The sequence below is a fragment of the Spironucleus salmonicida genome, chromosome 6, assembly GCF_000497125.1.
Source record: "Spironucleus salmonicida strain ATCC 50377 chromosome 6, whole genome shotgun sequence".
Taxonomy (NCBI): domain Eukaryota; phylum Fornicata; order Diplomonadida; family Hexamitidae; genus Spironucleus; species Spironucleus salmonicida.
The window spans coordinates 1,023,449-1,035,514 of record NC_090601.1 but is presented as its reverse complement, the minus strand read 5'-3'; the positions used below and the strand labels follow the sequence as shown (position 1 = coordinate 1,035,514).

Genomic DNA, 12,066 nt, shown 5'->3' with positions numbered 1-12,066 from the left:
GGCATATTAGGAACAATGTTTATAAGTTCGGAGGACGCAAATAATTTGAATTTCCGCAAAAATCGGTTCACCAGAAACTGAGAACTTTGCTCTCTCGAATCTGAAAGATTTTCGTTCATCTAAATATTGATTTTTGCACAATTTTACTGAACAAAAATTTTTACTAACAAAATTTAAATTATATATAATATTATTTAATAATAGAAATATGGAGTGGTTAATTTTGATTATTATATACTTTAAAATTATATTAATAATACTAATAAGAAAGTAAGAAAATGAAACAAATCGACAGATCGCCTTCAATGAATTTAAAGTTAACACTCAAGCGAAATAACTCAGACTCAGACGAGTATGTGCAGATGCCTGAGTTTATAACAGCTAGAAATGACGGCGAAAGATCACTAAGCTTCTACTCCCGGAAACCCGAAAATCTCTTAACCAAACAGCATGTTACATTAAAGAAAATTAAAGAATCCGTTAGGGAATTGGACTTGGAAGTAATAGAAGATGCAGTCGTGGATAATGTTAGTTTTTAGCAGTTAAAAGATTTTGTTCTTACCGATTCCGATTAGGAGGATCTTTAAAAACCTTAAATAGATTTTATGTTCTGATGAGTAAAATTCTTTATATATATTATAATGTAGTTTAAAAATTCAGTTTAACTTAGATACATACTATTATTTAAATATAAGTATTTAAAGAAAATTAAAATATTGCTTATTACCTTATAATCTCGAAATTAATTAAACCTTTAATTGTGATATTATATATTCAAAATTATTATATAGTTAAAATGACGAAATTGACTTTTTTTGAGTAGCTGCGGAAACAGTCAAATGCACGCAAACCTAGGCTAAGAATTAATACGCCTCTACTACCTTAGCCTATTGTTAACGTCATTCCTTAAATATTAAGCAATCCATGTGAATTAGAAACAAATATTTCTTCATTAAAAGTTAAACTGGAATAGAGCTATAAAGATATTTTATAACTGTAGGGGCGATTTAATCATATGAATTACGAATACCTTAAGAGTTTTCGATTAATTAATGATATGACTGATCGAAATGGCGCTCAATTTGGTCAAATTGGAAGGGACTTACATGAAATAGTAGCACAATGAGTTTTGAATTTTAATTATTAGAAATTAAATTATATATTTATTTCCATTTTCTAAGTTTCTTTGTTTCTTAAAGAGACTTTAAAATAATTCTTTAAGTCCTTTAATATTGTAAAAATGAATACTGTCAAAACTAATCCCATATTTTTAAATACCTAATTGAGCAAGATGACTTTGTTCTGATTCATAAATTAGTATCAATACTATTATATTTCATAGGGTTATCTAATATAATACATCTTATTAATATTTTATGCAGTAGTATACGTTGTAGAGTGTAATGTTTTTCATACGTATGTTTTATAAAATTTTAACTAAATAATAATTATATTTGATTAATTAATTATATCTTGTCGTATAAATTTAACTGTAAAATAATTAAATATATAGCACAAGTATTAAAATAAGCAATGTTTTTTAAATATAATATATGAATACTTTTATATGAAATATATTGATAAATTTAAAAATGGGCCAAATCTGTTCTAAACCTTAGGTTTAAGACGACAAAATGGAAGAAGAACCTGATTGTAAATTTGGATAAGAAACATAATAATAGACAATAGATGTTCTTGTTCACTACCGACATGCTAGCTCAATTGTTAAAAGTTCTACTATTTCTAGAGCCAGCTCAACACGAAGATAGGCTGGGTATAGTATTGTGGGGAATTCTGTTAGTGGGATTTGATGGTGTATTTTTCAAAACATAAAATCTGTACTATCATCTTTGCATTTAGGGTTTTGCTCAATTTTTAGTATCTATTCGGAGATACATGTGGTTGATGAGGATATACTTTCATCATCAAAAGTTTCAGAATGAGTCATTATTTAACTCAAAATCATTAGTGATTTTTTATCCTTTGTTGCATGCTTTTTTAACTAGTTCACTGTTGGTGTGAATAACTGTTTGATTGGCTTAAGCATCTATGATTTTGTCTTACTGTATGATTGACTAAAAATCTGCTAATATTCGTAATTATCAGAAGACGATTCTTAATTGAGGAACATATTGTGTTTAGATTGTAATTACTTCATTTTATTTTATATTCACTTATTAGTTACATACAACAATATTATTTACTTTCTCTGAAAAATAATATCATATATAATAATGAACTAACTAAGAATACAATAAGATCAGATTGATTATTCTAGAATGTAATTCTAATTTATCAATAATATATGTATAATATATCAGGGATATGAAGATCTATTTTTATAAAAATTACTTGTAGTTATATATGAATATCGTAAATTTATAATGAATATTTCAAATATATATAATTTATATAAATAAACTATATAATTCATGCCCTATTAGCTCAATTGGATAGAGCGCTAGCCTTCTAAGTTAGAGGTTGAGGGTTCGAGTCCCTTATAGGGTAAATTTTATAAGTTTGCACAAAAATTCTCACATAGATATAATATAATCTTTAATATTAAGACTAATTGGTGATAAATTAGACAATAATTTCGTTACAAAGTCAATTTATCTTCTGAGCCCGTTTATTTCAATATGGAGCTGCTGTTGTACACTGCTTCCAAGCTAAAGCGCCAGTGAAGCTCTTTCGTATTTAATCTCAAACTGGTGTAATTATAATTTCAAAAAGGTTGTGGATTCCATTTTTTAATTTTAAATAAGTTACTGAAAAACTAATATCCTAATATTAACTACAATATAGCCTAACTATTTACAATTTGTAGGTTTTCTTATTGTAACTAATACTAATCTATACAATACCTTAAAACATATAACTGACGCCAATCTGCCTAATCTTTCAGCAACTAACTTGCATAAAATTATCTAGAGTTTTCAATTAGAACTATCTTCTTATACCATCCTCATTGAAACTCTAACATAACTCAAACATACCCGAAATACATATTTTCGTTCCTCACACTACAAAACTTTATATAATTCCATTTTTGATTAACATATTATTATATATAATTGTCACTCTTTCATTTCCTTCCACCAAATATCCTGAGCAATTTTTTTTTCGTCTACCAGGAAATCGTCTAGGAACTACCCTACAAGCTGGACGCACTCTACGCACGTTAGCTTCTTGAGCCGCAGGATTTCGATGCAGTTCGCACTGCCCGCTTCGACATTGAACTCCTAAACAATCAGATCCTCCAAATCCGGCCGCAGCATAACGGCTGCGTGCGCGGCCCCACAGCGCGAATCCTTTCCGCACAGCGACGGCATGGTCACGATTCTAGGATCTTCCGGGGACGAAAACTGTGCGACAATCGCCTGCGCCGCGTCGTGGTAATCCGTCGCTGCCCGAAAATAGTGATTCTTCATTTACCAATATTGTTATTCAATATATAATAATAATAATAATAATAATAATAATAATAATAATAATAATAATAATAATAATAATAATAATAATAATAATAATAATAATAATAATAATAATAATAATAATAATAATAATAATAATAATAATAATAATAATAATAATAATATAATAATAATAATAATAATAATAATAATAATAATAATAATAATAATAATAATAATAATAATAATAATAATAATAATAATAATAATAATAATAATAATAATAATAATAATAATAATAATAATAATAATAATAATAATAATAATAATAATATAATAATAATAATAATAATAATAATAATAATAATAATAATAATAATAATAATAATAATAATAATAATAATAATAATAATAATAATAATAATAATAATAATAATAATAATAATAATAATAATAATAATAATAATAATAATAATAATAATAATAATAATAATAATAATAATAATAATAATAATAATAATAATAATAATAATAATAATAATAAAATAATAATAATAATAATAATAATAATAATAATAATAATAATAATAATAATAATAATAATAATATAACACATAATAATAATAATTAATAAAAATAATAATAAATAATAAAAACATAATAAACACATAATAATACTAACCAAAATTTTTCCACGAAATGCAAAAACTAACTAACGAACCCCCAAATCTCACCAGAAAAGCCCCAAACTAACCGTTCAGCGGCTACGTGCAAACTTTCACTGAAAATTACCCCGCAGGCAACAACGAATTTTACGACTTCAAGCGCTCGAAGAAACTGCAGCGGAGGCAGTTTCCGCTCAAATTTTGACATGAAAATCGTTGTCACTCGAATCCCAAATATGCTTATGCGGATCAAGTTTCTGTAGTTTCAAAGCGATAACGCGATTTTTCTGCAATTATAAGCATTTAAGCAGCGAGTAAAAGTCAAATTTCAGTCATTTTCCGGACTGGCCGAGGAGCGCAGCGCCGATAATTCCGGCGTCATTACCCAAAGAGGCCTTGATGATCTTCGTGTTTCTCTTGCTGAATCTCGTGAATACCTGCTCGGAAACGCACTTTCTGAGCTCCTCAATGAGCCAGTCTCCTTGAGCCGAAATACCGCCTCCGATCGATAGCAAATCCGGCTAGAAGACGTTGATTATATCAGTTAGGCCGCAGCCAAGATACTTGATAAACTGCTCTACGACGAGCTTTGCAGCGTTATCGCCCTTCTCTCTGCCGTCAAAGCACGTCTGGCCGCTTACTCTGCTTAAATCGCCGTCTACGAGCTTCCACATAAGCGATTCCTTGTGCTGCTCCATCACTTCCTTCGTGAGCGCGATAATGCCCGTTGCGCTGGCGTATGCCTCCAAGCAGCCCTTTCTTCCGCACGTGCACTGTCTGCCATCAAGGATTATGACTTAGTGGCCCAATTCGGCGCCGGCTGAGTTGAATCCCGTGAAGATTTCGTTGTTGATGACAATGCCGCCGCCTACGCCAGTCCCTAATGTTACCATGACAAAGATTTTAGAGCCTTTAGCAGATCCTTCAATATATTCGCCATAAGCGGCTGCATTGGCGTCATTGTCCATATAAATTGGTTTGTTTAATGCTTTTTTGAGCTCATCGCCCAGTGGGACATTAAACCAATTGATATTGTTGGAATATTCGACTATACCATCTTTTCCGTTGATAGTGCCAGGAGCTCCAATACCTACCCACTCGATATCCTTATCAAAATCAAGGCCGGCCTTCTTAGCAGCTTCACGTGCACACTGAGCCATATCAGCAATTACGTGCATAGGGTCGCGCTCAGAAAGGGTCTTAACTTAATGCGTACCGACTATCTTGTGATTTTCATCAACTACGCCAGAAGCAATGTTAGTTCCACCAAAGTCAATCCCGATGTAATATTTCATAAGGAATGGACAAATCTGATTTTACTTAAAAAATTATATTCCGAACTTAAAGTAAGTAATAATCATATTTTATAAAACATAATTTAATTTTTTATACCTATTACGTAGTTTTTTCTACCATTAGTTATTCTCAGTTACTGGATAAAATTAAACAGTTAGCTAAACCTAATATATGAATATTGTTTATTAAACAAATTATTCGTTGCATAAAAATATTATATATTATTTAAAATATCTAGTATCATCCTAAAATGTTAAAATTAACACCACATCTTACCAATTACCTCTGGGGCGGAATCCGCCTCAAATAAGAATTCAACTACCAAACCGCATTTGATAAGGTTGCTGAAGCATGGGTTGTATCTAGCAGAGCTGACGGACCGTCCTGGACTGAAGACAATAAAAAATTCTCAGAAATCGTAGGCGAGGATTTCCCACTTTTAGTCAAATTTATCGATGCTAAAGATAATCTGTCAATTCAGGTCCATCCTGCAGACAAAATAAACGGAAAAACTGAAATGTGGTACGTTTTGGATGCTGTCAAAGACGCTAAAATCGCTTACGGCTGGAACCAAACTATGACAGCAGAGTTAGTTGAAGAGGCAATAAACAGTGAAAATTTGGAGCAGTATATCAACTATGAGCCAGTCAAGAAGGGAGATGCCATCTTCGTTCCAGCTGGTACTGTCCACGGAATTGGTGCCGGTATTTTGATAGCTGAAGTGTAGTAAAATAGCAACTCGACATATCGTCTTTATGACTATAACAGAAAGGACAGCTTTGGAAAATCACGAGAGCTGCACGTTACTTCAGCTTTAAAAGTGCTAAAATTTGATAAATAAGATCCACTAAGCTAAAATTTGAAGGTTGAAAAATGTGAGTAGTCAGCTATAAAGCAGCTCAGTTCTTGTGAATTTTTCAGTGTTTATGAGGTCTCTTTAGCAGGATCGATTAAAATTCTTGCACAAAAGTTTTAAGTTCTTCTCGTTTTAGAAAACACTATGATCGATGGAACATAACGCTGCAAAGGTGATAGCTTCTATGTAAAACCAGGAACTGAGTATGTTATTTCTGGTATGGGAATGGTGCTTATTGGTTAGGTTTAAAGTGAAATTTAGATATATGAAGAAGATCAAAAGTGTATAAACCGATATTTTGATGCTAACACTGATGTTAAGTGACTCAAGAAATTGTATTTTTATAATAATTAACTTCATATTCTGCCCTAAATACATCTCATTGAATATTTTTTATATAACAAATTTAATAATACTTTTAAAATTAATAATATTATTATATTTATACTCTAAATTTTTATCTTATATTTTCTTTATTATACTTACTTATGTCAATATTATAATTAACCTCTCATACTGATTTAGATTTATCATAAGTATCTAAATCATAAGTGTTTTTGGAAAGAAAACTAATAATATCAAAACCATTTATTTGCAATAAACTGTACTATTTTAAGCCTTAACCAAATTTTATAATTCTTACACTTTTCTAACATCGAAATATTTGAAATTATACAATTGTATAATTCTTAAAGCTTATTCCAAACATCAATATTGCCAATATATGCCGCAATAGCTATTCAAAATGACGGACTGCAAGGTTATCCCCAACTGCACATCCTGCGATTCTACCACCCCAGCTCTATGCGCGACCTGCGGTGCCAACCACACGCTCACCGCTGACAAAACCCAGTGCCTCTGCGGTACAAACGCCTCCTGCAAGACTAAGGAAATGTGCATCACCGCGACCTCCACCTGCGCGAACATAAGCGCGTGCCGCCAGAATCCGTTTTGCACGAAGTGCAGTAAGACGAACTCGGTCGACTGCTCGAGCTGCGCGGCGGGCTACGGCCTCGACTCGACCTCCAAGCAGTGCATCAAAATCGCGTGCGGCGTCATTCCGTACTGCAACAAGTGCACCACCGCGGACCCGACCAAATGCGAGGCCTGCTCAGCACACATGCAGATTAACTCCACCACCAACCTCTGCGAGTGCACGGTCAATTCTGGCAAGGGCTGCCAGTCGGACGAGATCTGCTCCCCGACGCGCGCCTGCGTGAACGTGGCCGCCTGCCTGCACGTCCAGAACTGCCTCCGCTGCAACAAGACGGACCCCGAGAAGTGCCAGTTTTGCAACAACGGAATGACGGTGAACGCAGATGGGCAGTGCGAAGTAGCGGCTAAGTGCGGTGATAATATTTACTGCGCCAAATGCGACAGTAGCAACGTCTGCGAGAACTGCCAGATAAACCTCAAAATGGCGCTCGACGGCAAGACCTGCGAGTGCGTTCTGGGGTCCGGAAAGGCCTGCCCGGACGGAATGCAGTGCGCCAGGGACACTAGGATATGCGTCAAAGAGGCAATATGCTTGGGGGCGATCTCCAACTGCGAGACCTGCTGGTATCACGACCAGCGCCTGTGCGACGTCTGCAGGGCTGGTTACATACTGTCTCCGGACAAGTCGCAATGTGTGGCCTTTACGGCGTGTATGGGCATCGTTGGGTGCTCGTCCTGCAATATGGGCGTCCCAGCGCTCTGCGCGGCTTGCGACACTGAACTGGTTGGAAATGGCGAGGCGTGCGTTGCGAATAATAAGATTGGGACAGGCGGTATTGTAGGTATTGTTATCGCGGTGGTAGTCGTTATTGGTGTTATTGGTGGCGTGGTGTACTTTATGAAGAAGAAAAATAGTCGCAGAGTACCCGATGATATTTAAACAAAATTCAACTGATGAATTACTATTTTATTTATAAAAATATACTGAATGCATAGAAATTTGCGCATAATTTAGCGTAGTTCGAACACATTCTTACAATCTTTACAATTCCTTATTAATAATATAATACTATTATTTCTCAACTTCCAAAGATGAACAAGCGCCTGCTAGCCGAGCGGTACGCAAAGCTTCCGGAGGCCAGCGCACAGGACACCATAGCATCGCTCAAACAGCTCTATCCAGAGTACCGGGGGTTCTCTGCGAAGCTGATCCAGCAGAACCTGAGCCAGTCGCCGGTGGCGGCCTACCAGCTGGCGAACTCGTTCCAGCGGTCCCAGGCTTCCTTCAATGGCCAGACCACGCCCCTCGCGCTCTCGCTGTAGTCGTCGGTCTCCGGCTCCCAGACAGCCGGCGGGCTCCAGATCTTCCAGCAGCACTTCATTTTCCAGGACGCGTTCCTCCTGCCGGTGCTGATGCTCCCGGGGAAGAAGCACTCGAAGGACCTACGGATCCGGCTAGTGGTGGGCAGGGAGCACTTCCGCATCACGGCGATCATCAAGAAGGCGGGCTGCGACCTGCAGGTGCAGGCGCTGTCGCCCGTTCCGCACATTGGCGAGATCGAGGTCCGGACCGAGTTCGAGAGAATTGTCATCACGGTAGAGGGGTTCTGCGTCAGTGCGCCCCAACAGCCGGTGGTCCAGGCGCAGCAGGAGGCCCAGGGTGCGCCGAAGCAGCAATGGGCACAGGAGGCCAGCGATGCGACGCCGTGCGCGCTGGCGCGGGTGGCAGCGGCGGGCCCGTTTGGTGTCGGGGGCGACACCGCGGCCAAGTGGCGCAACCGGGCGGAGAAGTACAACCGGGTGTACGGGTGCAGCATCTGAGGCGAAGTGACGTTTGGGGTTTGCGTGCCTGGTGAGGCGGAGGGACGGGCGATGCAGCGGCAGGCCGTACCACGGGATAGCTAGCAGTCCTACTTGGTATAACGGTTAGCATACTTGGTTCTCACCCAAGTGATCCGGGTTCGATTCCCGGAGTAGGAGGATTTTTAATGCTTGCGAGTCACTCGGTAGGAGGCATGGGGAGCACCAGGTCCAACCCATTCATTCATTCGCTCACTCGCTCCCTCACTCGGCACCGCTGAGGTCCGCCTGCAGCGCCTCCGGGCCGAAGGTCTGGCACAGCATCAGCTCCGCCAGCTCCACCAGATCCGAGGAGAGCGGCCGGGCGGTGTACAGCGGCTCGCTGGCGACCGTGGCGCTGATGAGCTCGCTGAGCTGGAGGCCGAGGCTGCAGGCGGGCTTCGGGGGAAGGTGCGTGGCCTGCGCTCCCATTTTAGAGCGGCGATGCTGTTATATGGGGGTCTGCGCAATACCCAAAAGCGCTTCCAAAAATAGACCCAAGAAACCCCTCGGCCGGTTTCGGAACGCAGCACCACTCTCACTCGAGCAGCCTCGCCAGCAGCTGGATGTCCGCCAGCGCGATGTTGGCCAGCCCGCCGGCCGCCTTGAGCACGACGGGCTCGGCGCGGGCGAGCTTGTAGTACTTGTTCTTCAGCTGGGACACGGTGGCCCCCCGGAAGGCGTTGTCGCGGATCACCTCCCAGCGGCCGCCGTAGTCCGCGTAGGCCTGGCGCAGCTGCTCCTCCTGCTCGTGCGTCCACCTCGTGCGCGCCGTCATTCTAAGGGAAAGGAGCAGCGCGGGACGGGAATGCACTTTGCCCTTCCGCTCGCCATGCGGACGGGTACTCCGCAGGCCGAAGAAACAACGGCGCGGATGGATGTTGTCCCGCCAGCAGGAAGCCGGTTTCGGAGATTATTCTGCGGACTTCCCCTCGTAAGTTGGTACCAAAGTATAATACCTGCAGAATAATTCGTCAAAAACTGAGCTTAAAACCGTGGCTTGATTTCAGCGGAATGAGTTACCAGTAGTTATTGGGCTAGTGTAGAGTTCTATCGCGGGAGCTAAAATTTCCTATATAATATATTACGTGAGGGATTTACTTTAAAAACTGATTTTTAATTTTAGGATATCTTGTGCAAACACATTAAAACTAACATTAGCGAGTCGCGAGTTGCATTCGGCCAACACACTTGTAACTGAATATTCACTGCCAATCATTTTATTCGTAGCTGCGCTGTATGCGCAACCCAGTCAGGTGCCTTATGGCGCACGAGCCTCCTGAAGCTACGCTCTGGGAGTGCGTACCCGAGGTGTGGATTGGAAACGAGCATTTGTAGTTCGCGGTTCGGGTAATTTATTATATACCTACATATGCGCGTAGTATATGATGTGCCCAACGCGAGGTCCTCCGGGCCTTCTGTAGGAAATAGGCCGCATGCATAGGCAGTAGAGGTTAGAATCGCGAGTTTCTGTGCCGCATACGCGAAAACACAGCAGCCGGAGCCAGCAAGAGCTACGCGCCCGACAGTGCCGATGACTTTACTGCGTTTTGAGGCTTGGCGCGGGGTTCAAGGCTAGGCCAGTTTTTGGAACCCGCAAATCGAGAGCTCAAACGCGCAATAAAGGCGCGGACTTTAAGCAGCACCGGGCCTTCAGCAGTACCAGCTGGGAGCTGGGACTTGCTGCTAATTAGCAGATCGGGCCTGCCTCTCTTGATCTGGGAAGGCCGCCAGGCCGGATTGCCGCCATCCTTGTGCCAGTCCCAGAGCATGTCCGAGTAGCAGTTCGAGGAAGGAAGCCGCGAAGTTACTAAGCACGACGCATGCGATAACCATGCTGGAAATTGCGAAACGGTGCTCGCAATTACAGCGCATGACTCCATAACGCAGGACGGAGCTATGCGGCAAGGGTGCTGATTAGTTAATTTCTAGTATATAATAATGCATTGTATAGGTAAATGGACGTCTTTTGAGCACCAACCTACCTCGCCCGTCGAGTAGGCTTGCCCGCTGTCCACAATTTGTTTTTGGCGATTCCCTCGAATTGTAACTACTGGAAATCGCTGGAGTCTGTAAATCTACGCAGACCTGCGGTGGTCCAACTATGCATTTACTCCAGCGCGCACGCCAAATTGCACGGCGCCCTACACCACCTAAAATACCGCTGTAAATGGCACCAAGCCGCAGACTGTTTCCTCTCCGAACACGCCCTATTTTTGAACGAATTCAAAATACCGTTCAGGCTGAAGGATGCGGACCATTTTCAGCCTACGCTATAATACCATTATAAGCGTATTTCGTAGTCATCTTACGTGCGCCATAAATAGCGTACATAGTCTGGCAGCACGAGGATCTTTAGCCTGGGCCTACGAACAAACGGCAGCAAACTGATTTAAGATGCGCAACACAATGTAAGTGCGGTAAAGTAGCCTGAAGTTCCAAAAGTGCCCCAGAACAAGCTCGTAAAGGATCCCCTTTCTTCTAGAGCAAATTGGGCGCAACAGGCCCAGGCTCGCAAGCGCGCATGAACGTAGTAAGCCCAGTTTGGATCGCTTTTCGACTGCCAGGGTTTGCTTAGCTATTGGCGCGAATGCGCGTGCTGCTGACCCGGCTGGAACAGCAGATACGAAAGAATGCAAATTGGGATAGTTTCCATCCGCGGACTTAATGCTCTATGGTATCGAGAAATAGCACCAAGAGCGCAGGTTGGGATAGTTTCTGGCCTAATACTTATGATCCAGCTATATTAAATTAGACTCGCAGATGCGATTCCGCTTAAAATGGCCATGCAGCCAGCACCGCAGAGTGGCTATCAATGATAAAAGCAAGCTCCTGTGTAATCATGCGTTTGCACCCAGTTCCGTTCTAAGTTCCACGAATTAGAATATCGGGGCAAACTTATAATTTCTCCGTTGGCACATTTTATTGCCGATTTGGTAGGTATTTAGAACTCTCAGTCTGGCCGAAAAATGAATTGTTATGACTCCGGCGTACGGCCAATAGGATGTAGTCGCCATCTCCATGAAACGCAAGGTAACAAACTCTCCGAGCACTTGGGGCA

General features: G+C 40.5%; 13 protein-coding genes and 2 non-coding genes across 15 annotated transcripts; 7 read left to right on the top strand and 8 right to left on the bottom strand. All coding sequences in view use genetic code 6, as the record gives it.

The window, feature by feature from the left end:
- Positions 1–278: 278 nt before the first annotated feature.
- Positions 279–614, top strand: SS50377_26210 (uncharacterized protein; the record flags this gene model as incomplete). Its single annotated transcript, XM_067910026.1, has 1 exon — positions 279–614. One exon carries the CDS (start codon positions 279–281, stop codon positions 612–614), a length of 336 nt encoding a protein of 111 aa, XP_067762782.1.
- Positions 615–796: 182 nt separating this feature from the next.
- SS50377_26209 (uncharacterized protein) lies at positions 797–1,126 on the top strand (the record flags this gene model as incomplete). The annotated part of the gene is made up of 1 exon (XM_067910025.1): positions 797–1,126. The coding sequence occupies one exon, from the start codon at positions 797–799 to the stop codon at positions 1,124–1,126; it is 330 nt and encodes a 109-aa protein (XP_067762781.1).
- Positions 1,127–1,592: 466 nt separating this feature from the next.
- On the top strand, positions 1,593–1,811 carry SS50377_26208 (uncharacterized protein; the record flags this gene model as incomplete). The annotated part of the gene is made up of 1 exon (XM_067910024.1): positions 1,593–1,811. One exon carries the CDS (start codon positions 1,593–1,595, stop codon positions 1,809–1,811), a length of 219 nt encoding a protein of 72 aa, XP_067762780.1.
- An 11-nt stretch (positions 1,812–1,822) lies between these two features.
- SS50377_26207 (uncharacterized protein) lies at positions 1,823–2,158 on the bottom strand (the record flags this gene model as incomplete). Its single annotated transcript, XM_067910023.1, has 1 exon — positions 1,823–2,158. One exon carries the CDS (start codon positions 2,156–2,158, stop codon positions 1,823–1,825), a length of 336 nt encoding a protein of 111 aa, XP_067762779.1.
- A 276-nt stretch (positions 2,159–2,434) lies between these two features.
- Positions 2,435–2,508, top strand: SS50377_t20100. The gene has a single exon. It is a non-coding gene; the product is annotated as a tRNA-Arg (tRNA).
- A 26-nt stretch (positions 2,509–2,534) lies between these two features.
- SS50377_26206 (uncharacterized protein) lies at positions 2,535–2,747 on the bottom strand (the record flags this gene model as incomplete). Its single annotated transcript, XM_067910022.1, has 1 exon — positions 2,535–2,747. The coding sequence occupies one exon, from the start codon at positions 2,745–2,747 to the stop codon at positions 2,535–2,537; it is 213 nt and encodes a 70-aa protein (XP_067762778.1).
- A 330-nt stretch (positions 2,748–3,077) lies between these two features.
- SS50377_26205 (uncharacterized protein) lies at positions 3,078–3,431 on the bottom strand (the record flags this gene model as incomplete). Its single annotated transcript, XM_067910021.1, has 1 exon — positions 3,078–3,431. The coding sequence occupies one exon, from the start codon at positions 3,429–3,431 to the stop codon at positions 3,078–3,080; it is 354 nt and encodes a 117-aa protein (XP_067762777.1).
- Positions 3,432–4,410: 979 nt separating this feature from the next.
- Positions 4,411–5,373, bottom strand: SS50377_26204 (Glucokinase, ROK family; the record flags this gene model as incomplete). Its single annotated transcript, XM_067910020.1, has 1 exon — positions 4,411–5,373. The coding sequence occupies one exon, from the start codon at positions 5,371–5,373 to the stop codon at positions 4,411–4,413; it is 963 nt and encodes a 320-aa protein (XP_067762776.1).
- A 251-nt stretch (positions 5,374–5,624) lies between these two features.
- On the top strand, positions 5,625–6,554 carry SS50377_26203 (Mannose-6-phosphate isomerase, class I; the record flags this gene model as incomplete). Its single annotated transcript, XM_067910019.1, has 1 exon — positions 5,625–6,554. The coding sequence occupies one exon, from the start codon at positions 5,625–5,627 to the stop codon at positions 6,552–6,554; it is 930 nt and encodes a 309-aa protein (XP_067762775.1).
- Positions 6,555–6,975: 421 nt separating this feature from the next.
- Positions 6,976–8,121, top strand: SS50377_26202 (Cysteine-rich membrane protein 2; the record flags this gene model as incomplete). Its single annotated transcript, XM_067910018.1, has 1 exon — positions 6,976–8,121. The coding sequence occupies one exon, from the start codon at positions 6,976–6,978 to the stop codon at positions 8,119–8,121; it is 1,146 nt and encodes a 381-aa protein (XP_067762774.1).
- A 124-nt stretch (positions 8,122–8,245) lies between these two features.
- SS50377_26201 (uncharacterized protein) lies at positions 8,246–8,983 on the bottom strand (the record flags this gene model as incomplete). The annotated part of the gene is made up of 1 exon (XM_067910017.1): positions 8,246–8,983. The coding sequence occupies one exon, from the start codon at positions 8,981–8,983 to the stop codon at positions 8,246–8,248; it is 738 nt and encodes a 245-aa protein (XP_067762773.1).
- A 91-nt stretch (positions 8,984–9,074) lies between these two features.
- SS50377_t20101 lies at positions 9,075–9,146 on the top strand. Its single transcript has one exon. It is a non-coding gene; the product is annotated as a tRNA-Glu (tRNA).
- An 84-nt stretch (positions 9,147–9,230) lies between these two features.
- Positions 9,231–9,437, bottom strand: SS50377_26200 (uncharacterized protein; the record flags this gene model as incomplete). Its single annotated transcript, XM_067910016.1, has 1 exon — positions 9,231–9,437. One exon carries the CDS (start codon positions 9,435–9,437, stop codon positions 9,231–9,233), a length of 207 nt encoding a protein of 68 aa, XP_067762772.1.
- Positions 9,438–9,543: 106 nt separating this feature from the next.
- SS50377_26199 (Myb-like DNA-binding domain-containing protein) lies at positions 9,544–9,783 on the bottom strand (the record flags this gene model as incomplete). The annotated part of the gene is made up of 1 exon (XM_067910015.1): positions 9,544–9,783. One exon carries the CDS (start codon positions 9,781–9,783, stop codon positions 9,544–9,546), a length of 240 nt encoding a protein of 79 aa, XP_067762771.1.
- A 427-nt stretch (positions 9,784–10,210) lies between these two features.
- SS50377_26198 (uncharacterized protein) lies at positions 10,211–11,266 on the bottom strand (the record flags this gene model as incomplete). The annotated part of the gene is made up of 1 exon (XM_067910014.1): positions 10,211–11,266. One exon carries the CDS (start codon positions 11,264–11,266, stop codon positions 10,211–10,213), a length of 1,056 nt encoding a protein of 351 aa, XP_067762770.1.
- Positions 11,267–12,066: the final 800 nt, after the last annotated feature.